The sequence below is a fragment of the Aythya marila genome (assembly GCF_965140915.1).
Source record: "Aythya marila genome assembly, chromosome: 1".
In the NCBI taxonomy this organism is placed as follows: Eukaryota; Metazoa; Chordata; class Aves; order Anseriformes; family Anatidae; genus Aythya; species Aythya marila.
The window spans coordinates 168,766,232-168,791,630 of NC_139042.1; the positions used below are offsets into that span (position 1 = coordinate 168,766,232).

Genomic DNA, 25,399 nt, shown 5'->3' on the forward strand with positions numbered 1-25,399 from the left:
TGTAGGGCCCCAGTCCTTGTGAATTCATGTACCTGCTCTCCACACCACAACAGGCCATTAATTCTGACAACTGCACAGCCCCTCCACCCCCCACCCATCAAAAAAAGTATTTAAATGGAGAGAGATTACCCAGTTATGGTAACTTTTGGTACCCTATGGTAACCAAACCTCAGTGAGACCTGGTTAAAGAGTTCTCATACACAAAGTGATTGCAAGATGTTATTTATTAAAAGTAAATTATGCCATAAACATACTTTTACTTGAACTTCTAACACATCTAAAAATCAAGCGAAGAATGAGGACCAATGTTTCATAATTCAGTTAAAACAAATCAAGTGTATCCTCTTGAGGTTGTGGAAAATATGATGTGGAAAAATGTGCCACTTCAATATGAAAGGAAATTTAGTGACAGAGTTACCTCATATACTAAAGGTACCAATAGCTCTGAAGCAAAAATAAATACTCAGGTGTTTTTAATTTCTTTGGTTTTATCCCAGCTCCTCCTCATTTTCCCTTTTACTTCCTGCATGTTCTTTCTCTCTCTATATCATATGGACAGGCAGTACTCCTGTGCTCCTTTCTCATCTCAGCAACTGCTCTTAGTGACACACATCACTTCGGAAGCAGATAATCAAATACTGTAACTTCCTCCTGTAATTATCTATTAAAAAAAACAAAAAAAAAAAGTAATGAAATTTCCGTAAGGTGTACCCCAGTCAATACAGTATACTCAGAGTTAATGCTGTCCCTTTGAGAGTTCAAGAGTGCTCAGATCTTTCTAAATATAGAAAATTTAGGAGTGGAAATTTCATAAACAACTCAGTTCCCTAACTATGAAGATATGACAAATGTTAAATTTTCAATAATGGCTTTTGAAGGTCCTACCTGCAGGAGTTCATTTGGATCACAATAATTCATACGATAACAGATCAAAGCATTTCATGCTGCTATGTGTTTTAAATTACAGATGTCTTCCAACTGTGACAAGCTAGTTTTAAAATGAGACTCATATTAAATAATAGTGAAAAGCAGAATCAGTCTACTTCAGTGTTTGACTTGAAAGCATACTTTGTTTCAGGAAACAAAATAATAAAAAATAAGACATTTAATTGAAAGCAAGAGTATCTTACAAAAAAAATGTATTTCTTAATTCTAGAAATGACAAAATATTAATAAAATCTTAAAAGATTGCTAATACAGCGTTTATGTAGAAGCAGCATAAATCCACTCAGTGCATAAAAATCTCTTGTGTTTACTGTTACAGATTAAGTGCATATATTCCTTTTATAACCATGTACCTTCCCATAGGAACACTGGCATACATCAACCACACGATTTGTTCATTTCAGAAAGCTTTCATAAGGTTGAAATCTCGTCTATATCATTGGAAAATACAATTAACTAGGTCCAATGATAAACTCCAGATTTCAAATGAATAGATTTGACATAGGAGGTGTTACATTTTTTGAATATTCTTATAAAAGGTGACAGAATACACAATCCAAATCAATTTGGACAGGCAATGTACACCACATTTGTAAAAAATAATAAATAAATAAATCAGCTATTTAACACAAATATTCATCTATCTCTGAAGATAAAAAGAAAAATCTCTTATACGTTAATTGTACAGGCCCTACTTTCTGAATGTCTCCAGTTATTATGAGGATATTCATAAAGTTTAAATACAATCTATAATGGCTAAATGACTTCTACATCTTATAATTAACAATGAAAGATGGAATCATCTAATATAGCAGCCCAAGCACCAGAAGTTAAATTCCCCCTTTGAAATGCTTTGCCAGTAAGACTCCTTCTCCCCCATCCCTACAGAGGATAACCTCTGTAGCTTCTTTGATTGAAGCTATCACCTGTGAACAGCAGCCCTGAACAAAATAGAAAAAACTTACATGGCTTAAAAAGAACTAAAGAATATGGGTTACTCAGAATGCTAAATATTATGAAGTAATTTTATGCTTACAGAAACAATGTTCATATTTATCAAAAGATGAATGTGAACGCAAAACTGTAATATTTAATGTTACACAATTTAATAAGTACCACATTACGACAGTGTTAACAATCTTCTTATATAGCATTAATTAAGAAATAAGAATTTCAAACAAACATGGATAGATTTATTATTCTTATTGGAAAAACTAGTGCATTTTTATTCTGAATTTAGTCTTTTGCTTCAAACTTTATTATAGCATTATCGTAGCATCACTTTTGCGAACCCTATTTTCAGGGAGGTGGAGATTGTATCAGGATACAAAATAGGCAACAAGGCTTACTTCTCTTCCCCCAAGTATTTCCTCAAAACCCTACAAACTGCAGATTATGGCAAATACTAAACCAAAATTCATCCATTTCACCCGTGTTACCACTGCATAAAGCTGCAGAGTATTTTGTGCCTGGCTTGAACAGTTGCAGTGCTCTATCACATTGGTAAATGTAGATTAGACGACTTCTATTTCCAGCTTCTTGCTCTGCCATAGAGAACACAGAAGCCAACCCTTCAGCTCCATGAGGATAAAAAAAGTGCTTCGCCTCATTTGGCAATGATCTACACCCACTTAAAGAGCAGCAAGAGCATATTGACAAAACCCCTCCTTTGCCTTGACAGATGGCTACTGCCATATGAAGCTTGTAGGCTAAATAAGTTGAGATGGAAAGTCCTTTGGCTCTCTCAAAGGTTCAGATCCCTCTCTTCAAGAGAGCTCAAAGAGCACTCTTAGGAGTCTGTAAGTAAGACGGAATATAACTGAACCACACGCAGAAAGCCTTAAACCATTTCAACCTCTTGGCCAGAAACACCATGCCACACCAGGAAGCGCCAGAGCAATGAGTACAGAAGAAAAAAGATTTACTGCGTTGTTGTCTAGTATGGGTTTTCCAGATATGTGCTTGGAGTCTTTTGTTTGGTGGTTGACAACCATGCCAGTGTTCTTGTCAAAACCTGTGAAAAGAGAAAGACTTCCTTTTAAAAAGCCCACCCAGATGAAAAGAAACTTAGCAAGCAAATGTGTGCAACCTCCTAGGTTCAGTTTACCACTGTGGTGCCAAACCTCAGCACGAAAAGACACCAACAAACTGAACCGAATTAGTTAAATCTTATCACTTAGCTAAAACTGGTAGATTCAAAGAATAGGATGTACGTGCAATGTTTTATGTTAGAAATTGTTTCATCTGAGAAGCTGCGCTTCTACCAGGTCTACTAATCTCTTTTCATAGCTCCGTAACAAAGCAAGTTGTTTTTGGCTAATTCAAAAGAGCTACAGGGAAAAAAAAAAAAATCTTCAAAGCTTTATATTTAAATCCTAACACTTGCTGTGTTTTAGAAAGTCTTAAGTTTTCTCGAAAGGAAAACTGGGACTACTTTTCATAAATACATACCACAAATTTACATATATTGTAGATTCAGAGTGTAAACACATAGAGCAGTAACAGCAAGCCTTTACACTAGCTTGGCTATTTACAAAATATGTATAATCTCAGCTTGGCAACATAGGAAAATCTTGGTCTAATTCTGCATAGCTGATGAAGCAAAGTTTTCATGTGTGTGTGGTATAGAAGAACTTTCTTTCAGGAACAGTAGGAAGCACAGACTATTACATAAACCGAAGCTGTGAAGATTACTAATACACAAAACTTTGACAGAAGAGATAGGCAGCACTGTCATATTTAAAAAATAATAATAATAAAATTATTTTAAACTTGTTCTTCTCCAGCTTTCAGAGTCCAGAGCTTCACTTCCATCCACACACATTTAAAGTATTTTAAACGTTTTAAATAAAAAATAAAATAAATAAAAGTATTTTTAAATGTTTTAAAAAACATTTTAAAAAACACAACAGTTCCACAGTTCTTTGTTACCACTGCTATATTTATATATTTTTTCAAGATGCTACAGGAAGACTGGAGTAGATCTTATGAAAGGACATTGAATATGGTTGGGGAAAGTGGGTTAAAATAAAGAGGGACACATAAGCTAACAGAGTGCACAACCGTGAACAGCACTTTTTCGTCTGTATCACACTATGTACAGCATGTATGTGTGTATGGTATGTATTCTCCAGCTTATGAATTTGGAAAAGTTAAGGAACTTGAACACTGTCCCTGCTGCAGCTCAAAAAATAAGTTGCTGATCATGGAAAAGTATCTGAAGAAAAAATAGATGCTGACAAATGCATTAGCTAAGTTTACCATATTCTCTTAATGCATCTGCTTCATTAGAAGAACGAGACATTGCCTGAGTGCTTAAATGTTCCCTCCTTAGTACAGAAGTATTATATCCAAAAATTCCTCAAATGGTTGAGCATTCCATTTTGTTTTGGACTTTACTGGATCTACGAAGAATAGAGCATAAAAGCTGCTGGAAAGCCAAATCTACAACATCAGTTCTCAGTTTGCAGTTCTCACTGTGATGGTAGCTTCAGCGGGCTTCTATCTCTCAGACAGTTCATCTCCAAACTCACACCCTGACTTCTACCAAGAAGTATACTGATAGTAAAATCTGAAAACTTAAATTCTCTCTGCAAAACAGCTGATGAAAAAAAATGTCAGATATAGTCTTTAAACAATTCTTAAATGTAGGACTTAGCCTGAAGGTTGCCTGTATTTATTGTTCATTCACAATGATCCTGAAGATCAATGAGTGAATAAATACTGGAATTATTTATAATCAACCAGACAACAATCTTTTTAAATGGACAAGAATTTGTTTCATTTAAAAAAAAAATAAAATCAGCTAGTTTGCAAAACACTTAATTTACAGGAAAGAGTATTAAGCAGTTGAAAAAAAAGAATGTAAAATACTGTGCACATCTTCTCAGAGCTCCTCTTATTTAATTCTTGAAGTTGACACTACCGGTAAGTCTCCAGAGTACGAAATGGAGACTCAGCAGTTACCAATTAGTCTGAGTGTATGGATAAAATTAAGCTGACGTTTTCTCTCATAAAAGGTTACCATAATTAAATACACAGAAAAGGAGGAGGCAGTGACTGTTTTTTCCAAGGTAACATGCTGGAGATCTCTGGTCTCTTTCAGCTGTCAGCAATACAGTAATGTAAGATAAACAAACCAAAATGTGCAAAAGGAAGAGGATGAGAGACACAAGGACCAACTGTCCTTGCTCTTGTTTTCATTAGGATGCCCATTACTTTGGCTCTCTTTGTCCTTTGTGATGCTAACTCTGTATTTTTTCCCCACTTAAAAATTACCTCCTCAGCCGTTCCTGATATTTAAGTCCATTTTTAGATTACATTAGGAAAAAAAAAAAAAAAAAAAAGAGTAAGATTCTTACCACTGTATTGCATTGTAGCTCCCAAATACGAGTCAACAACTGATCCCAGCAAGCCAGCTGCTGCACCGAACACAACAATTGGCCATTGTGGCGCGGACACATCCAGGTCACTCACGAAAATGAGCTGTGTTATGAAGTAGGCTGTTCCTACTGCCATGCCACCAAGCAAACTTGAGAGGAGGCCCACTAACGTAATTCCTCCATTAGTACCTAAAATCAAACAAAACCAAGCTCATTTACTGACTTTTTCCTACAGACTTAAATTTATTCAGATGTTTCATATGAAACCACAACTATGCTCATAGTCATATTTTTTTCTTTTATCCATAAGACTCTGCTACCAAGGCTTTTATTTACAATTCCCATGTGATGCTGAGAAGCTTACCCTGTACCACTATGGCCTATGTATTACTTTCCAAGTCTCTAAGGTTAGTTATCAAGAAATATTCACTAGCAATAAATTAAACAAAAGGAGATTGCAAACTTCTCAGTGTCACCTGGTATTCGACTGCTGTTAATTAGGAAGGAAAAAATTTGCTCTAACGCAGAGCTTGAGATGTGCATGCTATTAAAACAACACCTCTTTCAGAAGTATACAAAGATGTATTTCTCCAACACATTTAAAAGAAAGAGCGAAATCCCTAGAAAAGAAGATGAAAGCTTACTGAAAAAAAAAAAAAAAGAACACTTATTATGAGAAAAAAAATGTCCATGCATTTACATCATGGCCCACAAGATCTAAAACTGAGAACAACATGCCAGCAAGACTCAAAAAACACAGTGCTTTAAGGCTGTAATGTCATCTGCAGGCAAGGTTTCACAGACAGAAGGTTCATTTTACGTACCCTTTGTAGTACATTAAGGGAAATGAGCAATTCGGTTAAGAAGTGAATTTTCTGTAGCATCTGCATTATATCTGTACGTATATATTTATATTTTCTTCTATTGATTGAAATTTTAATGACTGAAAAATTCAGATAACTTGTAGTCTTTGCATTATCAGCAGTATAAAGGCTTCTAATAGTACCAGAGACAAGAAGTGACAGCAGTCACTGAGGATGATTTTAGCTCACAGGATGCTGTGTTGACGCATCTCACAGACAATATGCAGCAGAAACACAACCGAGTAAATCACATTTCACAGAATGCATTCCTGCTAACGTTTTCTAATCTCAGATTCCTAATGTTTGCTTTTCTGAGGCTTTTTTTGAACTTTTCAGGTTGGACGCGTAATTCAAAACAACCAAGAAAATATTAAGACAAGAACATGTAGAACAGATAACTCCTCACCTACTGGAACTTTTTCCCAGGTTGTTATCAACCTTGGCTGGCTTTTACTCATAACGCTACCAATCTCTGACGCCCACGTGTCACCAGCAGAGCATGCCAAAGCTCCCAAAAGTGATAAGCACATCCATGATGCTGTGTATTGTTTTGAAAAGTCTATTGGAATTTCACCAGGTCCACTTTCTATCATATATAAGATAGCCAGCTCAGTAGGAACACCGCCATTACAAAATACTTGTAGCCAATTCCTCTGTCCACCTAAAGTGACAAAAACTAAATGTTAGCATTTTCAGACAAAACACATTGAAATGGAACAGCAGAAAGACATATAAAATTAAATTTAAAAAGACAATTTCAAAACAGAAAATATTTAACAATTTACGTAATAGGGCAGAAGAAAAAGGTAAGTTGCTCGCTACATTCAGGGGGATAAGGGGATGGAATGACAGGAGCGTTCTCTTCTTTGTGTGTTACATCTCATCGGACCCTTTGAAATACAGTGCAATATGCAGTATTTACTCTTCACAAGGGATCTGACAGAATCAAAGTGTTAGAGCTTACCTTCTTTGTATTCGGAATCTATTCTCTTCTTTATATCTTTTTTCCATTTAGTAAGCTTTGAAGAAGTAACAAAAAATACAAGCAAAGAAGTGAAGAAACTGTAATTTGCAACTGTAAGGATAAATCCAACCACTAATCCTACAAAGAAAAAAAAAAAACACATCAATATAACGTTCTTTCATGTAACAACTTAATCTCTTTAGTATGATCTTCATGATAAGTGATTGTCATGATAAATCTGAGATAAATATGCAGTAAGGGAATTACTGAAGCATTTAACACCTGTAGTGAGAACTCCAGAGACATCTTCACTGACATATAAACAGTTACTTTTACCATTTTCTCTTAACTTTCAAAGCTAAATTGCTAATTTTATTGCTACTGCTAAAGCATATGACTCCTTTTGAACACCTTCTGTTGCCACAAATCAGCAATACTGTGCAAAAGACAGAGCAATAGAGAAAAGCCGAAGGATATCTAATTGAAATTTACATACCCTGCCCAAAGAATTTGATTGTTCGTATGAGTAGCATATAGACAGCTGTGGCAGCCTCTCTAACCCCAAGTTTATCTTCAGTTTGGGGATCAAACCTCTCCCCCATGCAAGGTCTCTGAGATAAACCAAATAACCCTCCTCCATATCTTAACAGCTGCTACTTCTCCCTTCTGTTTTCTCTTTTTTTTTTTCTTTTTTTTTTTTTTAATCTTCTTTCTGTTATTTTCTCAAGTATTTGAGCTCCTGGATGTTTCTTTTCCTACCTCCTCCACAAGAGAGGTCAAACTCACTGCCCACTGCATGATTTCAGTTCTCCCTGACTGAAAGAAAATTAGCTGTGTGCAAAATGAATGCCAGTATAAGCTGGCTAGCAGAGCTGTTATATTAAGAGATAAAAGCATAGCAGAAAACTTTGTTAAATCTAGAAAATGCTTCCTTCTAACTCACACCCCAAACAAGATTTGCAAGATGGGTGACACAGGTGGAAAGGATGCGAGGACTTGCTTCTTTCCACTGACCATCAATTCAGACACCACAAGCCAAAGGTCAGTCACCCTGCCCACAAGTCTTGCATCATATTTCAATGAACATTGACTTTTTTTTTCTCTCATGTGATCAAGAAAAAACATTGCTGAAATTGTCATTGGCTTGAACTGAAGAACACGTTTTATTTTCTTCATATTTGCGAGAGGCCAAAAATGCCTAGAACTGTTGATACTACAGAAAGGAGAACCATGTTATCTTTGCTGGTTTCCTACCAGGCAGGTAAGGCTGCTGACATGGCTCAGTTTTAGGCTATTTCTTTACCACTGCCTCTTGCATTTCATTATCTCTAGATATGTGAAGCGAACAAAACCATGCAGATTTTATTGTGCACTGTACTTAAGCTCAAAACAATCTTGCAGATTTATATAAATCTAATGACAATATTTATCAAATGCATTACAAACAGCAGCAGAAGTTAACTTGACTAAAACATAATTAAAATCACTATAAATTCAAATGTATGCTTACATTTTTTTTTTTTATTATAATACAACTAGGTAGGAAAGTCTTAAAAGAATATTATGTACAGTAAAAAGGGACTTAATTCAGTTTATTAAGCATTTAACTTAATAACCTCAGAAGAAACATACCTCCCAATGCACCACTGTGGTCAAGACTCTTCTTCTTAACACCCTGTGTAGCAATCACTAGTGGAACCGTGACCGAAAAAAGCCAGCGCCATGGAGAAATTGGTCGTAAATTACCTGGCAATTTAAATAAAATGGTTACAGACCATCCTTTTTAATGCCTTTATATCTGAAAAGTATTTCTCACCTTGTATACATTTAAAATCTGATCTTAATAGAAATTGAACCTCCTTACCTCTCAAAATAAAAGTATGTTTATGAATGGAAGACCAAAATACCTGCAATTTTCTACTCCTTTTTTCATTCAGCCTTCACAGAAAAAAATACATTAACTAAAATTAACAAATGGCAAATATGTTAGAAATAAACATAGGAGTTTTTTCATTCTAAAAAGGACTAATAAGCTCAAGAAAAAAATAGCATTCAAAATGTTAAGACCAGCTGAAATCTGTCTGAATAAAACAGATATATTCAGATATTAGAAAAAATATGCCATGTAGAACAGAGTTTCAAATATGAATAAAATGCAAACTAAAATCAAAGTTAACAAAACATTAGTATTCCTTTCATGTAAAGAAACTATAAAGCAACTTTAAGTAAACAAAACAGGTCAAGAGCTTCCCTCAAAGATCATGTTTATAGAATCACAGAGTAGTTTGGGTGGGAAAGGACCTTAAAGCCCACCCAGCTCCAACCCCCTGCCATGGGCAGGGACACCTCCCAGGTTGCCCAAAGCCCCATCCAGCCTGGCCTTGAGCACCTCCAGGGATGGAGCATCCACGGCTGCTCTGGGCCTGTGCCAGGGCCTCACCCTCTGAGTAAATAATTTCTTCTTTATGTCTAATCTAAATCTACCCATTTTATTTTAAAGCTGTTAATCCTTGTCCCATCGCTGCACTCCCTGACAAGGAGTCTGTCCTCAGCTTTGCTGGTAGGAAAAGGCTCCCTTTAGGCACAGGACTTGTTCTCACATGTCCATCAGTTGTGTTATAACTGAACAAATCATATCTGTTAATGATGACGATGTTTTGTTTTGGTTTTTATTTTGATCAAAGTTCAGCATACACAACATTATAGAGAATGAACAGCACTGTCTGCAGTCACTAACTCTTTTTAGCACTTTTCTGCTATGAAAGGAAACTCCACCTTGCCTTTCAAGCAAAGGCAAATAGTAGGGATTTAAGGAAGTTGTTATTGTTTATCAAAAGCTTTAGTCTGGTAGCTCTCATCAATGAAAAGCAAGCAGACTTCTATATCCCTTGTTTCATTCACTTATGTATCCTGAAATACTCCTAGGACATACGTACTGCTATCATTTTGTTGTTTGCACCATCAATAAGAATTTTACACTATGTTAATGGAAGGATTTCTACATGGCTGACAGAAGACTCCAGGTGTAGATTCACATCTTTGTGTAGAGGAGACATCAGCGTGTACATAAGCTAGCTAGCAGCTTGTGTTTTGGTAGCTTTGTATTACTATCCCTTCTATTTGTATGGAAATTTTACATATTCTGTAACATATTTAAGTGCTTAGTTGAGCCACAGTGATGCTTTAGGTCTTCTCATAAAACTAGCAGGAAATCCACATTTCCTTTATACACTAATGTTGTCCTTCTGATAGTCCATGAAAAAAAAACACCAGTTTCTCACATCACCACCAATGATTTGTACTGACATTAGAATGGAAGTTTAGATGTTTGGACTTCTGTTACAATAATAAAAAAGAAAATTCCTCTTTTGTTGCTACCCAAACCATTTTGTTTCCGCACTAAACCTGGCTGAAAACATAAGAACTAGCACACGATCCAGCCAAACGTCTGACTCAGCATCCCATTCTGTGATTTCCTATTCACATGCTTTCTGCCATTCATGATGTATAGAGATGCCCCCTTTCTGTGCTGAATTATAATTAGGAAGTCTTCTTCAAATGGTTGCTGTTACCTACGCTGATCATCCCTGTTCCTTGCTGATCCCACTGTGGATGTTGTGAGATGGGATGAACACAGTTGTAGGCAGTACTCTTGTACGTGGAGACCCCATGAATTGACTATTATAAAATATTTTTTCTTCCTTACTAGCAATCTATTGATTTTTTTTGGCAATGAAGTGTGTGTCATTCCCCAGAAAAGATGATAACATATTAAGTAACCTGGACAGTGTAATTGCCCTCCTCCTCATGACCTGCTTGTACTGACTGAACCAGACTACTGACCTCCTTCAGTCATGCAGCATATTAATTACAGACAGCTGTGGTGTAAAATACATGTATTTGTCCTGCTGTTCTCTTCTTCCATTACTACCTGATCACCTTTATTCACAGTAACCAAGCTCTTGGGTTCCCCTCTCCCCCACAGGAGCACATCTCCACAGGGAGAATTTATGTTTCTCAGAACCTGCAAACACATCCATTACCTTTACAATGGGTGTTCTTATGACTTTATTAACCATCAATTTTTATTTTTTTTTTACCAAAAGGGCTAGCTCTAGAAACTTTCAAAGAAAACTAGGAACACTAAGAACAGTAAAAGAACTGAAAAATTAAGCTTATTTCAGCAAGTCCCAGGCTCCCCTGTTAAATAATGACTTTTATGGAAGAACAACAGATGCTATAAACTTTGTGTATCATCTGGCTACCTTTTCCTTAAATACACAAGTCTGGTGTTGCACATCCTGATTTCTATCTAAACATTTATCCTCAAGTGAGCTTGAAGTTATCTAGTGCAGTTCTCCCAATTCTGTCTGTTTCTCTAATCCGTGGAATTTGGGTTAGCTGAGAATCACGAATGATTCAGACTTGTTATTCTGTGCTTTGAGTAGTCCCTCTTTACTGCACATGCACGCACACACAGCCTCTTCCCAACCTGGCAGTACTATAAGCAATTAACTGCACACCTTGGTCTCTGGAGCCTTGCAGAGACTTGTTTAAAAACATGCTGCATCCAACAGTCATGTCTTCTACTACATATTTACCCTCAAAAGCCTCTGGTATATTTTCTCTGAAGAGTCCCTAGACTAATTGTTTTCCACTTCTATGTTCCACTGTTTACTTTTCTCAATTTTATCTAGAAAAAAATCTCAGCACCGCTGCAATCAAACGGTTATCACCAGTTTCAATCATTGATTCATTAATGATACCACTTTCAATATCCTTATTATTAGTCATTCCTTAATGTACAGGAGTTGTTCTTTCATCTTTTAGCCCTTTATTTATTTTAGCAAGTGATTCTTATTATTTAATTTATTAATTCCTAATAATTAATTCATATTTAGTGACAAGACAATTTCCCTTGGCTTGCACAACATGTTCCCATTTGTCTTCTTTGTGGTGTGGTATACACAGCATAGACTGAAAACATGTATTTATGTTAAGAGTTATCCTTTTTCCAAGAGTTACAGTACCTCACTTAGTGGGGGAATCCTTTCTACTGGTTTGTGTTCTCCGACAGCAGCTGCAACAGAACTTTCACGTTACAGAAGTCCTGAGTTTTCACGAGTGTGGATTTTGGATTTATACATTTTGCTAAATGAATGGTGCACATGAGTTGAGGGGTGGCAAAATTGACAACGCATCTCTCTGCTTCTGTTTACTTTGTTTACTAGCCACCATAATTTAAACGAAATGAACTTCCTGTGCTATGGCTATATTCAAGTATTTGACTGTAGCTTATTATTTTTCCTCACAGAACAATTCATAATGCATTGCATTAAAATCTATCAATTCATTGCTTTCATAGAATCATATGAAAACAGTTCTACATAATCACAGTTTCTGTATTTAAAAATAATACTGCATTTTTGGAACTGAAGAGAAAAATGACTTCAAGCCTAGTATTAACATCTAAGCAAAAATGGCTCATCTGTTATCTTTGTTACACAGAAAAAAAAAAAAAAAAAAAAAAGCCAGTTTGGAATGTTTTGAAGTATTTAATTGGAAAGTAATCAAAACATTTTACAAGAAAGGATTGCTTTTAATGATATTCTCCACTGACAATTTTTAAATTTGAACACTTAAACCACCAAGGGAGACTATTTGAACAACTCCCAAACAAAATAAAAATGGTTTTCCAAACTATAAATGGTTTAATTTTACAAACAAAATTAATTGAATAAAAACTACTTTGACGTATTTTATTTTAAAGATACTTACTCATCAAATTATCTACAGTGCCTTCTAAAATATTTTTTCTTGAGTTTCCAGTTTGTCCCTTTCTTAGTCATTCAAGTCATTATGATGTGAATTTAAAAGAGCTTGTAGAACAGGCAGACAATGTCCCACTCAGCTGTCATATTTAACACGATTCCATAAAGCACCAGTGTCCATAGCAACTTATCTTCTAAGGAGATGATTTATCATCAACATCCTAAACATATTTGTTTCCTTCTAAAATTCCAGAACACTCACTAAAATAAAAGCTATTAATAAAGCTAATAAAGGAGTTATTACTGTCCATTTAGAGGGTATATTATTTAAGTCATAGGGTGACTCAATAAATCTACCGCCTTAGCAGTAAGAATATAAGTATATTAATACCAACTTATTTTTACTTTAAATTTGAAGACATATATTTCATTGGAAACAATCTTAGAAGTACATATTTTAGAACATAAAAATTTCAAAGTACAAGAAATTCTTGTTATGAGTTAAAAAAAAAGTCTTCTATTTCTGCAGCCAGAGAGCCAAGAAAGCTATTGATTATGTCCTGAACAACACAACTTGCTCTGATAGAATTTCACTTCCAGAAAAATGACAAAGTCAGTAGGTGAAAGTGACATAACTGCTGTCTAAAACATTGTCCCTTTCCATTCTTTTAATCTTGATACAAAGCTCTCAAAAATGTATCTTAAGCCGATGACTATCCCAGCCAGATTTCAAGTGAGTTTCGTTTAAAAAGCCCAGAAACTTACAAAAAGTCAATTGTTGATGCAGCTTTTGAGCTAAAACAATAAAAAACATGAGGGATGATTTTTTGTATCTGCTGTATGAATATATGACATCACAAATCTAGCATTCAACTGGGTCTCCATCTGATAGAATAAACATTTCACACAGGCACAGCAGCTTGTCTTGTTGGAAAGCTGAACACGATGGTTTTCAACACAATGCTTCCATCAGCAGTACCTACAGTTTTGCAGCTATGCAGGCTCATTGGTTTAAAGTAGGGCAAATGCATCTGACAGTGAAACGCTAGTCATTGCAAGCACAAAGGTTCTCGAGATGAACAAACTTCTCTTCTGTGTACTGGAAAATCCCAATGCCGCAGCAGGCATGCAGGTGAGCCTTGCAGCCAAAGGTTGACTCATAAACTCAAAGCAAAAACACCACCAGGTGTACAGGAAGCGATCTCCAATGCTGTGTAGCCTGGTATTGCTTATTACAAACCAAGTAAGTTCTTGGTATCTTGACTGTGAGCAGTATCAGAACATAAAGAGATTCTCTTGGGCTAGTTAATGAACACAATTTTAAACTTTTAAAACTGACTTTGTTGTATATCCTTAGGGAAAAACATTGTTAGTACTAAGTTACTACTATTATATTTAGTAATTAAGACTGAGATAGAACATATTCAGTACTTTATTATGGATTCTTTCATACTTCCATTTTACACATATGTTGGTGACTTTTTGGTGCTTAACCATTACTATGAACTATAAACAGTAAATTAATAAATGACTGCTTGTAGCATATTTTTATTTGTGGTAAATTTCAGTGCTTTTACAGGTTGAACATCAGTTCTCTCTCCTACTTCATTAAGCCCACTCCTACTGTATGTTTCATTCCCCTTCTCAAGCCAAGGCATTGTCATGGTCTCAGAGAAACAGACAACAGAAGTCCTATGTCCTTGTTCCGTAGTCCCTCTCCACAAAGAGGGGGAGTTGACTCTAGTCCCCTCCTTCCTATCAGTCCTTAGTCCTGTTACATGTGGTATCAGGGTTCTCCACTCTACGAATTCTCAGTCATGTTAGACAGCAAGGACTGGTATACCCTGACTAGTGGAAAAACTGGGAGAGCTATACCTGTAGACAGCAGATGCATAAATTACATCATTAAAAGCATGCTTCAGACCAACTTGGTTACCTCAAAATGAAATTAACAAAACCTGTTTGTCAAGCCTGCTTCTTGCATACCTTCTGTGTGTCTAGCATCCCTCTGCAAGCCAAAGAAGAACTGTCCACATAATACAGATTTAATGCTGTAAGAGACCTAATAGCTACCCTAAAACCTGAAACAGTGAAAACCACTTGTGTAGGGACATCCAACTGCCGCTGCAAGAGGCAGGTTATACAGGTGGTGTATTTATTCTAGCTCCTTTTGAATCCAAGGTGACACCTAGCACCTGGGCGCGCTCACGCTGCATCCCTGGGCAATCAGCAAAAATGCCATGACACTGAAGCTATTCCTGCATGAAATTAGCTGAGGTCTTAAGGACGTGTGTTTACTTGTCCTGGGAAAACAGTTAAACTCTTCTGGGCTTGAACTGATGTTGCAGGCAGTAGTGCTGTGTTTACACACTACTGTAAAAATGGTCCTAGCAGAACAACAGCTCACAGAAAGTACCAGTGTCCCTGTAACCCTACACAACAAACCCACACACAGCCCGCTCGACTTGCTTAAACGGAGCAGAGCTGACTGTGTGTACCCATGCATCCCTCTCTTCTTGCACTATTTCCTCTGTTTCTCTTTTCCTTGACCCCAGAACTCTTCCTGCATGCCCTGTTCAAAGCCTGCAGGTGCATTTCGAAAACTTTTCAGTAGGCCAGTGCTCACTATCGCTGCTCTCCCTGACAGAGCAGGGTACCAGCTCCCGGCAGGACTCGAGCTGTCAGCTGTACCCAGGAGAAGAGGGCTCTGCAGGAGCCTCTTCCATGTTCCTGGGGCAGGAGTGGGGAGAGGAGGAGGCAAGCTGCGGGCCCCAGCCCGGGACGCAGCCTTTGTACTCACCGTAGTAGGTACTCGCCGTCATGGAGACGATCCAGAAGGCCAGGGAGATACAAATGAGCAAGCTCAGGATGATGATGTTCGCCAGCATCTTGAGGTACTCCTTGAAGAAATCCTCCTGGTAGTACGACATGGAGAGCCAGGAGGAGACCGCCTGCAGGGGAAGCACAAGGCGCAGCGCATCAGCCACACCGCCGCCCCACCCGCCCCGCGGCCGCCGCTCGCCCCCGGCACCTACGGGCATGGCGGGGGGCTGCTCGCCACCACCGGCACGGCGGCGATGGCCGCCCCCCGCCCGCCACACCGAGCGCGGCCGGCGCCGGAGCGACCCCGCACGGCGCAGGCTCAGCGGCGGCGAGGGCAGGGACGAGCTGCGGGCGGCCCCCGCCCCGCCTTCCTCCTCACGCCGCCGGCCTGCAGCCCGGGGCCGCCTGGGGGTTGGTGTGGGACGGGCTCGGTGCGGCCTCGGTGCGGCCTCGCTGCCGAAAAACCCTCCGTGAGGAGCCGAGGGTCACTGCTGCGCCGTGCCGGCGGCCATCGCGGCCGCTGGGGCCGCCATTTCCTCGCTCCCCGCCGATGCCGGCGCAGGGCCGCGTGTTGAGTGTGCACGCGGTGTGCCCCAGCACCGCCGCTCGTCTACGTGTTAAATGAAAGAAACCTTTATAAAATAAAAATCCACTTTGTCTCTCTGTGGAATAAAACCAGAGGGATGGCGCTTGATAAGGATATGAGTGTTTTGATGAGGTTTGAAAGGTGGTGGAGTTCACTGCAAAGTTCATCAATGCACGAAAGACAGACTTGAAACACTACCCAAATCCAGCGTGGAATAAAAACAAGCCAAACCTGCCCATTAGCTTTTGTGAGGGCATGCCAGAATCACTTGCAGAACACTTGACTATAAATAAAGCTAACACGAGTTATTAGAAGGACTCTACAGCTCCCTCTTCCACGCCTAAGAGGCTTTGTCAACAAAGCCCAGGAAGATGTGAAGCTCCACAACTTTTCCAAACCCCTCCCTTTCTTTCCTTTGATGCTGCTACCTATGAAATAAGATTGTAAGCATCTCAGAAGAGAATTCCGAGGTAACATATTCAACAGTTGTTCTGTGGAAAGCAGGCTACAAAACCTTAAAGCTTACAAACACCCGCACAGATGAGTCATTTTGTGAACACCAATAACTTCAGGTGCTTATTTTCACAGAATTGAAACAGCAGCAGAACAGAGTATTTAAGTATTCAGTGAGCGGCTGAGTAATGGGAAAAAGTTAATTAAAATATATTTTACATAGAACAGATAGCACATTTAGTTACGGGCTTTGGTTGTCTTTGAGGAACAGCAGAAGTTTTTAAGGTTGAAAATTCTAATGAATAATCTTCATGTAAAAATTGATAGTTTTTCTATTGGATTTAAGAATATTTCTGGCACGCTAGCACCTGACTCATCTTCAAAGCATGTTCTGCTTTTCATTCAGCATCTGCAGTAAATTTCTAACAGGATGAGCACACAGTTCAGCTTGTGGAGTCTTTTGCAACAAGAGCTTTGATATATTTTTGTGTTGTTATGAATGAAACATTCTGTTATCACTTTGGGCTGCTTCTTCAGATGTTTAAAATAGTGACCATATTCTGTAAAGGCCTACTGATAGCTGATTCTAGCTAAAGAGAAGTAGGCCTGTTCCAGAGGCTAAACACTTGGGCATTTACAGTGTATTGGCTGTTGGCAAATAAAGACAAAACTTGGGCCAGGTGCCTTGGACAAAGCTGAACAGACTTCATCTTATTTTCTACTATATTTATTGATAACGCTGACTGGGAACACCCATTTTTTCTCTGAAGTAGAGATCCTGAAAAAATTAATACTAATGTAGCAGAACTGACTTTGGTATATCTAGCCTTCCTTTTTACCTCTAAATTTTTAATGAAATCCCCATCTGAGATCTGGATTTGAAATCCTGGGATGAACAGGTGGGCTGCTTTGTAAGAACAGGACACCTTTTGACGGATAACACCAATACAACATTGCTTAGATGCTCCTGCCATAATCTATGTTAATGACTTTTGATCAGAGCAAGATCAACTCTTTGTAGACTGGTGGATAAACGAGTAGCTGCTTGTTTGGCTGTAACCAGCTCACATAAGGGTGTTCATTCAAACACACTGTTAACTGCAATAATGCTTTATTCAATTTATTGCTTACATTTTGTTTTCCAACCTGTTGTATTGGGCTTATGTGGCAAGGTTTTGGTAGTGAGGGGGCTGCAGGGGTGGCATCAGTGAGAAGAGTCCAGCAGCAGCCCCATATTAAATAAGGACCAGTTTCAGCTGGCTCCAAAAGGGACCTGACACTGGCCAGAGCTGAGCCATTAAGCAAAATTGATTATGCCTCTGGGAAAGCTTATTTAAGAAAGGGAAAAAGTGCTGTGCAACAGCAGCTGGGAGGGAGGGATGAGTGAGAACCAGCCCAACAAACCTCAAGGTGAGTGCAGCAGGAGGGCAGGAGGTGCTCCAGGCAGGCAGCAGCAGTTCCCCTGCAGCCTGTGGAGATGCCCCTGGTGGAGCAGGCTGTTCCCCTGCAGCCCATGGGTCCCACATGGAGCAGATTTCCACGCTGCAGCCCCCTCATGGGTGGAGGAGCCCCCGGTGGAGCAGGTGGATGTGGCCTGGAGGAGGCTGCAGCGTGTGGAGAGCCCCCGCAGGAGCAGGCCCCGGGCCGGAGCTGCAGCCCATGGAGAGGAGCCCACACAGGAGCAGGGGTCTGGGGGGGAGCTGCTGCCCACCCGTGGGGGACCTGTGCTGGAGCAGTTTGCTCCTGGGGGATGGACCCTGTGGTACGGAGCCGTGTGGGAGCGGTGCTTGGAGAGCTGCTGCCTGTGGGCAGCCCCCACAGGCTCAGTTCAGGAAGGATGGCATCCCATGGGAAGGACCCAACAGGGAGCAGGGGCAGAGAGGGACTGTGAAGGAGTGGTGGAGATGAAGCATCATGGACTGACCACAGCCCCCATTCCCCTGTGCTGTTCAGGGAAGGAAGAGAGTGGATGGGGGGAAAAGTGTTTTTAGTTTGCTTTTAGTTTCTCACTGTTCTCATCTGCTAACTATAGGCAATAAATTATACTAATCTCCCTATGCTGAGTCTGTTTTGCCCGTGACAATAATTGTTGAGTGATCTCCCTGTCTTTATATCAATCCTTGAGCCCTTTCCATCATATTTTCTCCCCCTCTCCCTTTTAGGAGGGGGAGTGAGAGTGGTTATGTTGGAGCTCAGCTGCCCAGCTGAGTAAAACCACCACATGTGTAAGAGACGGATGCTGGAATTTCTGATGGAGGAAAAAACGGTTCTTGCAGGAATCATACAGCCCTCGCTGGTATCAGTGGGACTGTACAACTATGTGACCATGATGAATCACAACCTACCAGCTGATGCAAAGAGAAGGCATGTTTGCGGAGCTCTAAAGGACCCTTCATCTTCCTTTGTAGCTCCCATACCTGAGCTAAGTAGAACTCTTTAGAGACACATCAGACAATTGCCCTTGCTTATTCACAGACCTTGAATCTTGGCATAAAGCCACAGCTGCTGCTCTTAGAGTTTACAATAGCAAGAAAAGCAAAACAGAATACAGCTCTTGATGCCTGGCATGCAGAGGTGATTTCAGTTACAAATTCTGTAACAACCATGGCATGAATAATGTTGAATTTTACCCCTATTTCAGCACAGAGATGTCTGTGTCATGTGGCCTTGTGCATCCCTCTTCCAGGGTTTTTGATCATATGAAACCTAGATAAGTTCCTGCAGTTGCTTAATATACATTAAGTGTTAGGGCTAAAATAGAAAATGAAAGAAACCTGAAATTAGACTTCTATATTTGGAAACTGAAAGAAGTAGACACGTTTTTGAAAGTAACGAGTCTACACCATTAACTGCTGTTGACCCAAATGCTATGTTTAAAGTCCTGTTTTCTAAATATTGCACTTTGTTTTTACTAGGTCCTGCAATAAAAATAAATAAATAAATAATAATAAAGCAGTTTTAATGGGCAAAAGTTATTTTTAATGTACATCTAGATGATGACAATAATGTGAATTTAGAATTCACATACTTAAAATACCATCTTGAATCAGTTTCAAGTGTTAAATCACATGCAATATGTACATTTCATAAACAATATTTACTTATATTTAAAGAAACATTCCCCATTTGTGCTTACATAGCTAAAAAGCTTGATAATTTTAAAAAAAAAAAGGCAAATAACTGTTGCTTGAAAGCTTTTCACTACACTTTTATATACAAATACATACTTGAAGTAAGAAAAATCTGACAAGTTTTTAAAAAAAAAAAAAAATCATTAGACTTATAAGCAACCCGGGTATTTGGATGAAGAGTTCCTTCTGACATTGTACCTAGGGCTACAGGATGCAAAATACAACCAGTGCAGAGTCTAGAATTAAAAATAAGTATGGTAATTTAAAAGGACACAGGAATGTGAGTTGAGCAAAGGCAGCATGACAAACTGAAGATAATAGCATGCTACTGTACATAGCATGCTAATTAAAATTAACTCTTTCGCATTCAGTCTTTTCCTAGGAATAAATGGGAATTTAGGTGATTTGCTGTAATATAGAATAAAATTTTCAAAGTTTCATGAAGATACTTTGAAGCAGCTTTATGTTCTGCTTTTCTTTTCTTCTACTTTCTTTTTTTTTTTTTTTTTTTTTTTTTTTTGCTCTGGTATGGTACTCTCCATTTCTCTTCCTTGCTTAAACGTTATTCATGTTTGTGAGGACTCTGTTTTTGTAATGTTATTCTTAGTGGTATAAAATTAGTAGAAAATGCTGATCCTACCATGGAATAATCCATTGTACCTCCCTCAGTAGTCTGTTTTACAAGATAAATATTTTTTTTATAGTAGAGGAAGGATGAAAGAGAGATGGCCACTGTTTTTTAAAAACTGAACAGATGACATTGTTAAAAATTTGGAGATAAATATTGTTTGTCTTATAGTTAATATGACAATGAATGCAAAGGAACCCCTTGGAAGATCTTGATTTTTACAACTTTATTTTTCAACACCACAAAACCCCACCATATTTAGACATTAACTTTTATGCTTTAATTTCCATGTTAACACTCCACAAGATTTTCGATTTATTTTTATTTTTTTACTATATTTTAATGGAATCATTTTTTTTCTCTTTCCATTTTAGGAGGGGGAGTGAGAGAGTGGTTGTGCTGGAGCTTAGCTGCCCAGCAGAGGAAATCCACTACAACTATACAAAAGAGATGTGGATGAATGACGAAGGATCAGCAGAGTTTCAAGACGGTGTTGAGAGCTGGCAGCTGAGGCTCATGCTCCTATGGTATTTGGCACTGAATGAATCCAAGGTGTTTGAGAGCTCTGCCCCATTCGAGAGGCTCCTATCAGCATGCGTTAGGTAGATGCTACAGGACTTTACGGTGGTGCAGAGCACATCTGGGGTTAGATGTGTCAAGCCTTTGAACACATTTGGAGCAAAACTGGGAGGCTAGGCTCCTCCAGGAGGAACCTATCTCATGGCAATGAAAAGTGCTTTGAGAAATGAATGCCAGCATATGTTGGATGAGAACAGCCATGGGAATGGCTTCATAGCTCCCCTGTTGTTCTCTATCACCTCGCCAGGCAGAGCACAGTCTCTGTTGACGGAACATTAACTATGCAAGGAAACAGGAGTGGCTGGCTTTTAGATTTAGATAACTTTTAAATGGTACAGAATCATTAAGATAAATACATTTTTAGCCTGTAAAAACACATGTCCTTCCACTTCTGCCACAACGCAAGTGGGTGTAACCTGTCATCCATAATGATTTTAATTAGCAGTTTCATCTGTTTAGGCAGACTGGGCAGAAGTGATGGAACTATGCTCATATATTTTCCTGCATAGATCACACTGTTAGATTTAAGATTTTCAGAAGAACTATATCATGTTTACCTCTACAATATCGAGCAGAATTGGAGAATTCTGGAAAATACTGCTAGTAACAAAGCCTGAATTCTTACAGGCTTGCCAAGCTCCCATTGATTTCAGTTGGAAGTGAGTGCCTGAATATCGAAGGACATAAGCTGTAGTCTTTTTTTAAAGGGAAAATACTTGGAAATGCAGTCCAGAGGAAGGGCAGATGAGGGCTACTAAATTGTTGAGCTGGGTCTTCATATAAAGAAGGCTTCAGGTAAAAAATAAAAATAAAAAAGTAAATCTGTAGCATAGAAAAGAGGATTGCAAATAAATACTGTATTTTTCACAGTGGCAGGCAGAATGCTTGAGGAACTGGTAGAGAAAGGGTGGAGCATGGGAAGAGCCCTCAGGCAGAACGAGAGGTAGGAAAACCTTTGCTGAATGATGACAGCACAAAGAAAAACATTGGTAGGAATGCAGAAGTGATAATATAATGAATGGATGAACAAGGGCAAAGTAGATGCTCCAGCACACTTCAACCCCAAGAGATTTTTGACTGCAGGCATGACAATTCCATCAAAAATTTCAAATCAAGTGCATTAACCTCCAAACAGCTTGGAAATGACAGGAAGACCAATGTTTATTGACCTTTACTAGTCATAACAGAACGAGGCAGAACAAGGATTGAAATCGGGCTTACTATTCTTAAATGACTACTCCAACACCAGACTACTGTCCCTTGTAAGGCCAGTATATTATATGAGTTTTGTCCACACTATGTCCTGACTTCAGGAGCCAGCAAAACCAGCTGGAAATAATGTTCTGATTTTAGCACATCTACATTCCCCCAAATGAAAAAAAAAAAAAAAAAAGTTCATAAAATTCCTAAATATTTATTCCCTGTAGAGAAACCATGCCAACAGGCTGTCAAGTCCAACTGTTTGTTGAATTTATGTTTCACTCTAGAGACTAAAAAAGTACACCAGTCTACAAGCCATTGGAAGATGATGAGCAACAGGGAAATATCCAACACACATTTCAAATATAACCTCCTTAATGGGATGGCAAACTATACTTTCCTTAAGCAGTTGCTCAAGAACCAAAGCGCACACAGTGTCCATGTGAAGGGTTTTAAACTAAGACATTTCAAGCAGTTGCTCATCATGCCTTTATCTGCGTCTGAAATAAAACAGCACTGAACCATGCAATGAGCTTTAGCAGGAGTAACTCTGCCAGCATAAAAAACAGGTGGTAGTGCTTCAGTTACCAGGTCTCTAGTCAGGGCATGACTTGTACCGCCTCCTACTCGTCTCTTTTCCAACATTATTTCAATTGCTCTAAGCGAGAGGCTCCACTTCTCTGCCTTTTCCGTGTGAAGGGGGGCAGGATGCTTTCATAACAAACCAGAGCCTTACATAAACTCTGGGATGAAGGCTTTGTGGCTGTGCAATGAATGGTGCAATGCCCTTCGAGGCAGTGAAGATGCGTTACACAGTGTGCAGATCTGACGCAAAACCTCAAGGCAGATGCTGCTAACACCATCAGGCTGATGTGGTTTCTCACTAATTACTATTTTAAAAGCAAGCTTGCAGTGAGAATTGCTGCTTTATTAAAGGAGAAATTGGCTCTCAAGCCCTAGTTAAATGGATTTATTTTCTTTCTTTCTTTTTTTTTTTTTTTTTTTTTTTTTTTTGCTGCTTGTTCCATATTAAATTTCCATTCTTTTAATTGCTCTTGAGAAATAAATATAGAAAATGTTATTTTTTATTAGTGATATTTTTTTTCAGAGTGGTAAATCACAAAATGCCTCGGGTTTGGGTTACCCTTACCTTGTAGACACATCTTCTTTAAACCAGGGGATGAATTACACTAGTACTAGTATATCATAATCACTGGACAGACCTGCTGTAGGCTACAAAGCCAGCTTTCACTGAGCTGGTAAAGACACATAACAGAGAAGCACAGATGACTAAGGCACTGTCCCTGATAGTACATCTTGCTTCACCTGCCTAAGCCATGACAGTTTGCACTGATTTTAGATGCATGGATGAAAGTGATACAATTGATATTTCCGGTGGTAAGGAAGTTCATTTCAGTTGAATTATCTAATGAATACTGATGTGCTACTGGTAGTTGTGATAAAAATAAAAGGTAGTCACCGCTTCTCACATTATTGAAGGTAGTCTTCATTTTTATTTGTTTCAGTTTATTAACATTAGAGGCACAACAGAGATTATTGTTTATGTACAAAATTCAGGTCTGACTAGGGAAATACAAAAAATAGCTTTCAAAACTCTTTTTTTGCAGTTATATATCCTTCATTTAAATTTATAATCCATTATATAAGATCTAGTGAAGCATGCAAAATGCCTCTTAAATCAATTTCAAAGCAACTTTATTTCACTGTTTCAGGTTTCTAAAAGCATGGGTTAGCAGAAAATTTAGTATCAAAAGCAAACTGAATTTTAAATGGAATGATTTATGGTATGAAGGCAATGGTAGTATATAAGATTATGGCTGAATGTTATACCATGACCGAGAAGCTGGAACATCAATTATGAAGATACAGCTCAAGTACTGAGGGTGTTCTGTTTCTGAATTAGTAACACACACTTTGCATTTTTATAGCAGTTAAGTCAGAAGAGGTTAAAAAAGCTTCACAAACATTACATTCTGCCAAAGTTTAAGGGAGGGGAATAACATGGGAAACTGAATCAAGAAAAACATGAAACCAGATGATCTGCCAGTTCTTTCATATGCAATGAAACATTATATTTATTGAGTGTTTTATTAAACAGTTGTAAAAGATGCTTTGAACCCTAACCACGGTCTTTGGATTCTTCAATAAAATCCACGATAATTGTGCTTCAACTTTTACCTCTCTAACTACCAAAGGAACTAGACAGTTCTTGAGGGGATTATCTACCTTTGGGGTGTACCTGGATTAAAACACATAGCATTATGAAGCCTTCCATGCATCTCAGTTATTGTAAAAGCCTGGAATTAATGTGGTCTTGGGACACAGAAGACCTACATACTGTACTAAGTACATAGTAAATATGTACTTATTACAGTACATATGAAGAATTATTTGTTGCATTGTACCTGGACAGTTCAGAGTTTTCTGTTAAACCAGATACATATTATTTATTTAGACAGACATACAGGAGGATAACACATTTGTTAGGTGCAATACAGATTCAGCTACGTTTTGCAGATCGACAAAAGCAGCAGGTTCTCTGAGGCAACAAGCTGCATTTCAGAAGATACGCTCTTTAATAATGAACAAGTTTTCTGTCACTAAATACTCATGCAAGTACAATCCTTTTGATTTTGTCAGTGCAGAATTTTAGTGCTGGTTCACCCAGGACAAACACTTGCACATCCAACTTTAACCACCGCTGGATCTGAAGACCTTTTCACTTTAGGAATTGTACAATTATGTAAGAAATGCAAAGAATTCCTGAAAATAAAACAAAAACTGTAGAGTAAGGAGCAAAAGTTTTGCCTAAACAAGGTGGCTGTAATAATGAGTTAAAAAGTTAAGCAGAAATATCCCTTACCTTTCAATACTTCTGCTCAGTTCAGATTCTGCAGAAGTTGCATAGCACAAATGTTTCAAAAGCAAGATGAATTCAAGTCCTATGACAAAAAAAACAAAAACAAAAACAAAAACAAAAAACGATTTTCAATATTTTCAACAAGTCTTATCAGAAGCAATATTCAACTGCCCATTCAGCTTCTTTGCTGTGA

The 25,399-nt window shown here is 38.4% G+C and overlaps 1 protein-coding gene across 3 annotated transcripts; it reads right to left on the minus strand.

Moving 5' to 3' along the window:
- Nucleotides 1–212: 212 nt before the first annotated feature.
- Nucleotides 213–25,399, minus strand: TMEM19 (transmembrane protein 19). Of its 3 annotated transcripts, none has more exons than XM_082758069.1 (7): nucleotides 25,210–25,399; nucleotides 15,726–15,876; nucleotides 8,787–8,900; nucleotides 7,155–7,292; nucleotides 6,597–6,851; nucleotides 5,307–5,516; nucleotides 213–2,959 (listed from the first exon to the last, which is right to left on the minus strand). In XM_082758069.1, exons 2-7 carry the CDS (start codon nucleotides 15,853–15,855, stop codon nucleotides 2,796–2,798), a joined length of 1,011 nt encoding a protein of 336 aa, XP_082614195.1. In that variant the 5' UTR covers nucleotides 15,856–15,876; nucleotides 25,210–25,399; the 3' UTR covers nucleotides 213–2,795. The 3 variants fall into 3 exon arrangements, with proteins under 3 accessions (XP_082614195.1, XP_082614194.1, XP_082614193.1); XM_082758068.1 differs by lacking the exon at nucleotides 25,210–25,399 and adding an exon at nucleotides 15,961–16,087; XM_082758067.1 differs by lacking the exon at nucleotides 25,210–25,399 and having other exon boundaries at nucleotides 15,726–16,080.

Coding starts and splice junctions, on each gene's coding strand:
- TMEM19 (XM_082758067.1), bottom strand. CDS start 15,966: ATGCCCGTAGGTGCCGGGGGCGAGCGGCGGCCGCGGGGCGGGTGGGGC. Junction 8,901..15,725: donor GACGGCGAGTACCTACTACG/GTGAGTACAAAG, acceptor TTAAATTGCCAG/GTAATTTACGACCAATTTCT. Junction 5,517..6,596: donor CTGGGAAAAAGTTCCAGTAG/GTGAGGAGTTAT, acceptor GTTTGATTTTAG/GTACTAATGGAGGAATTACG.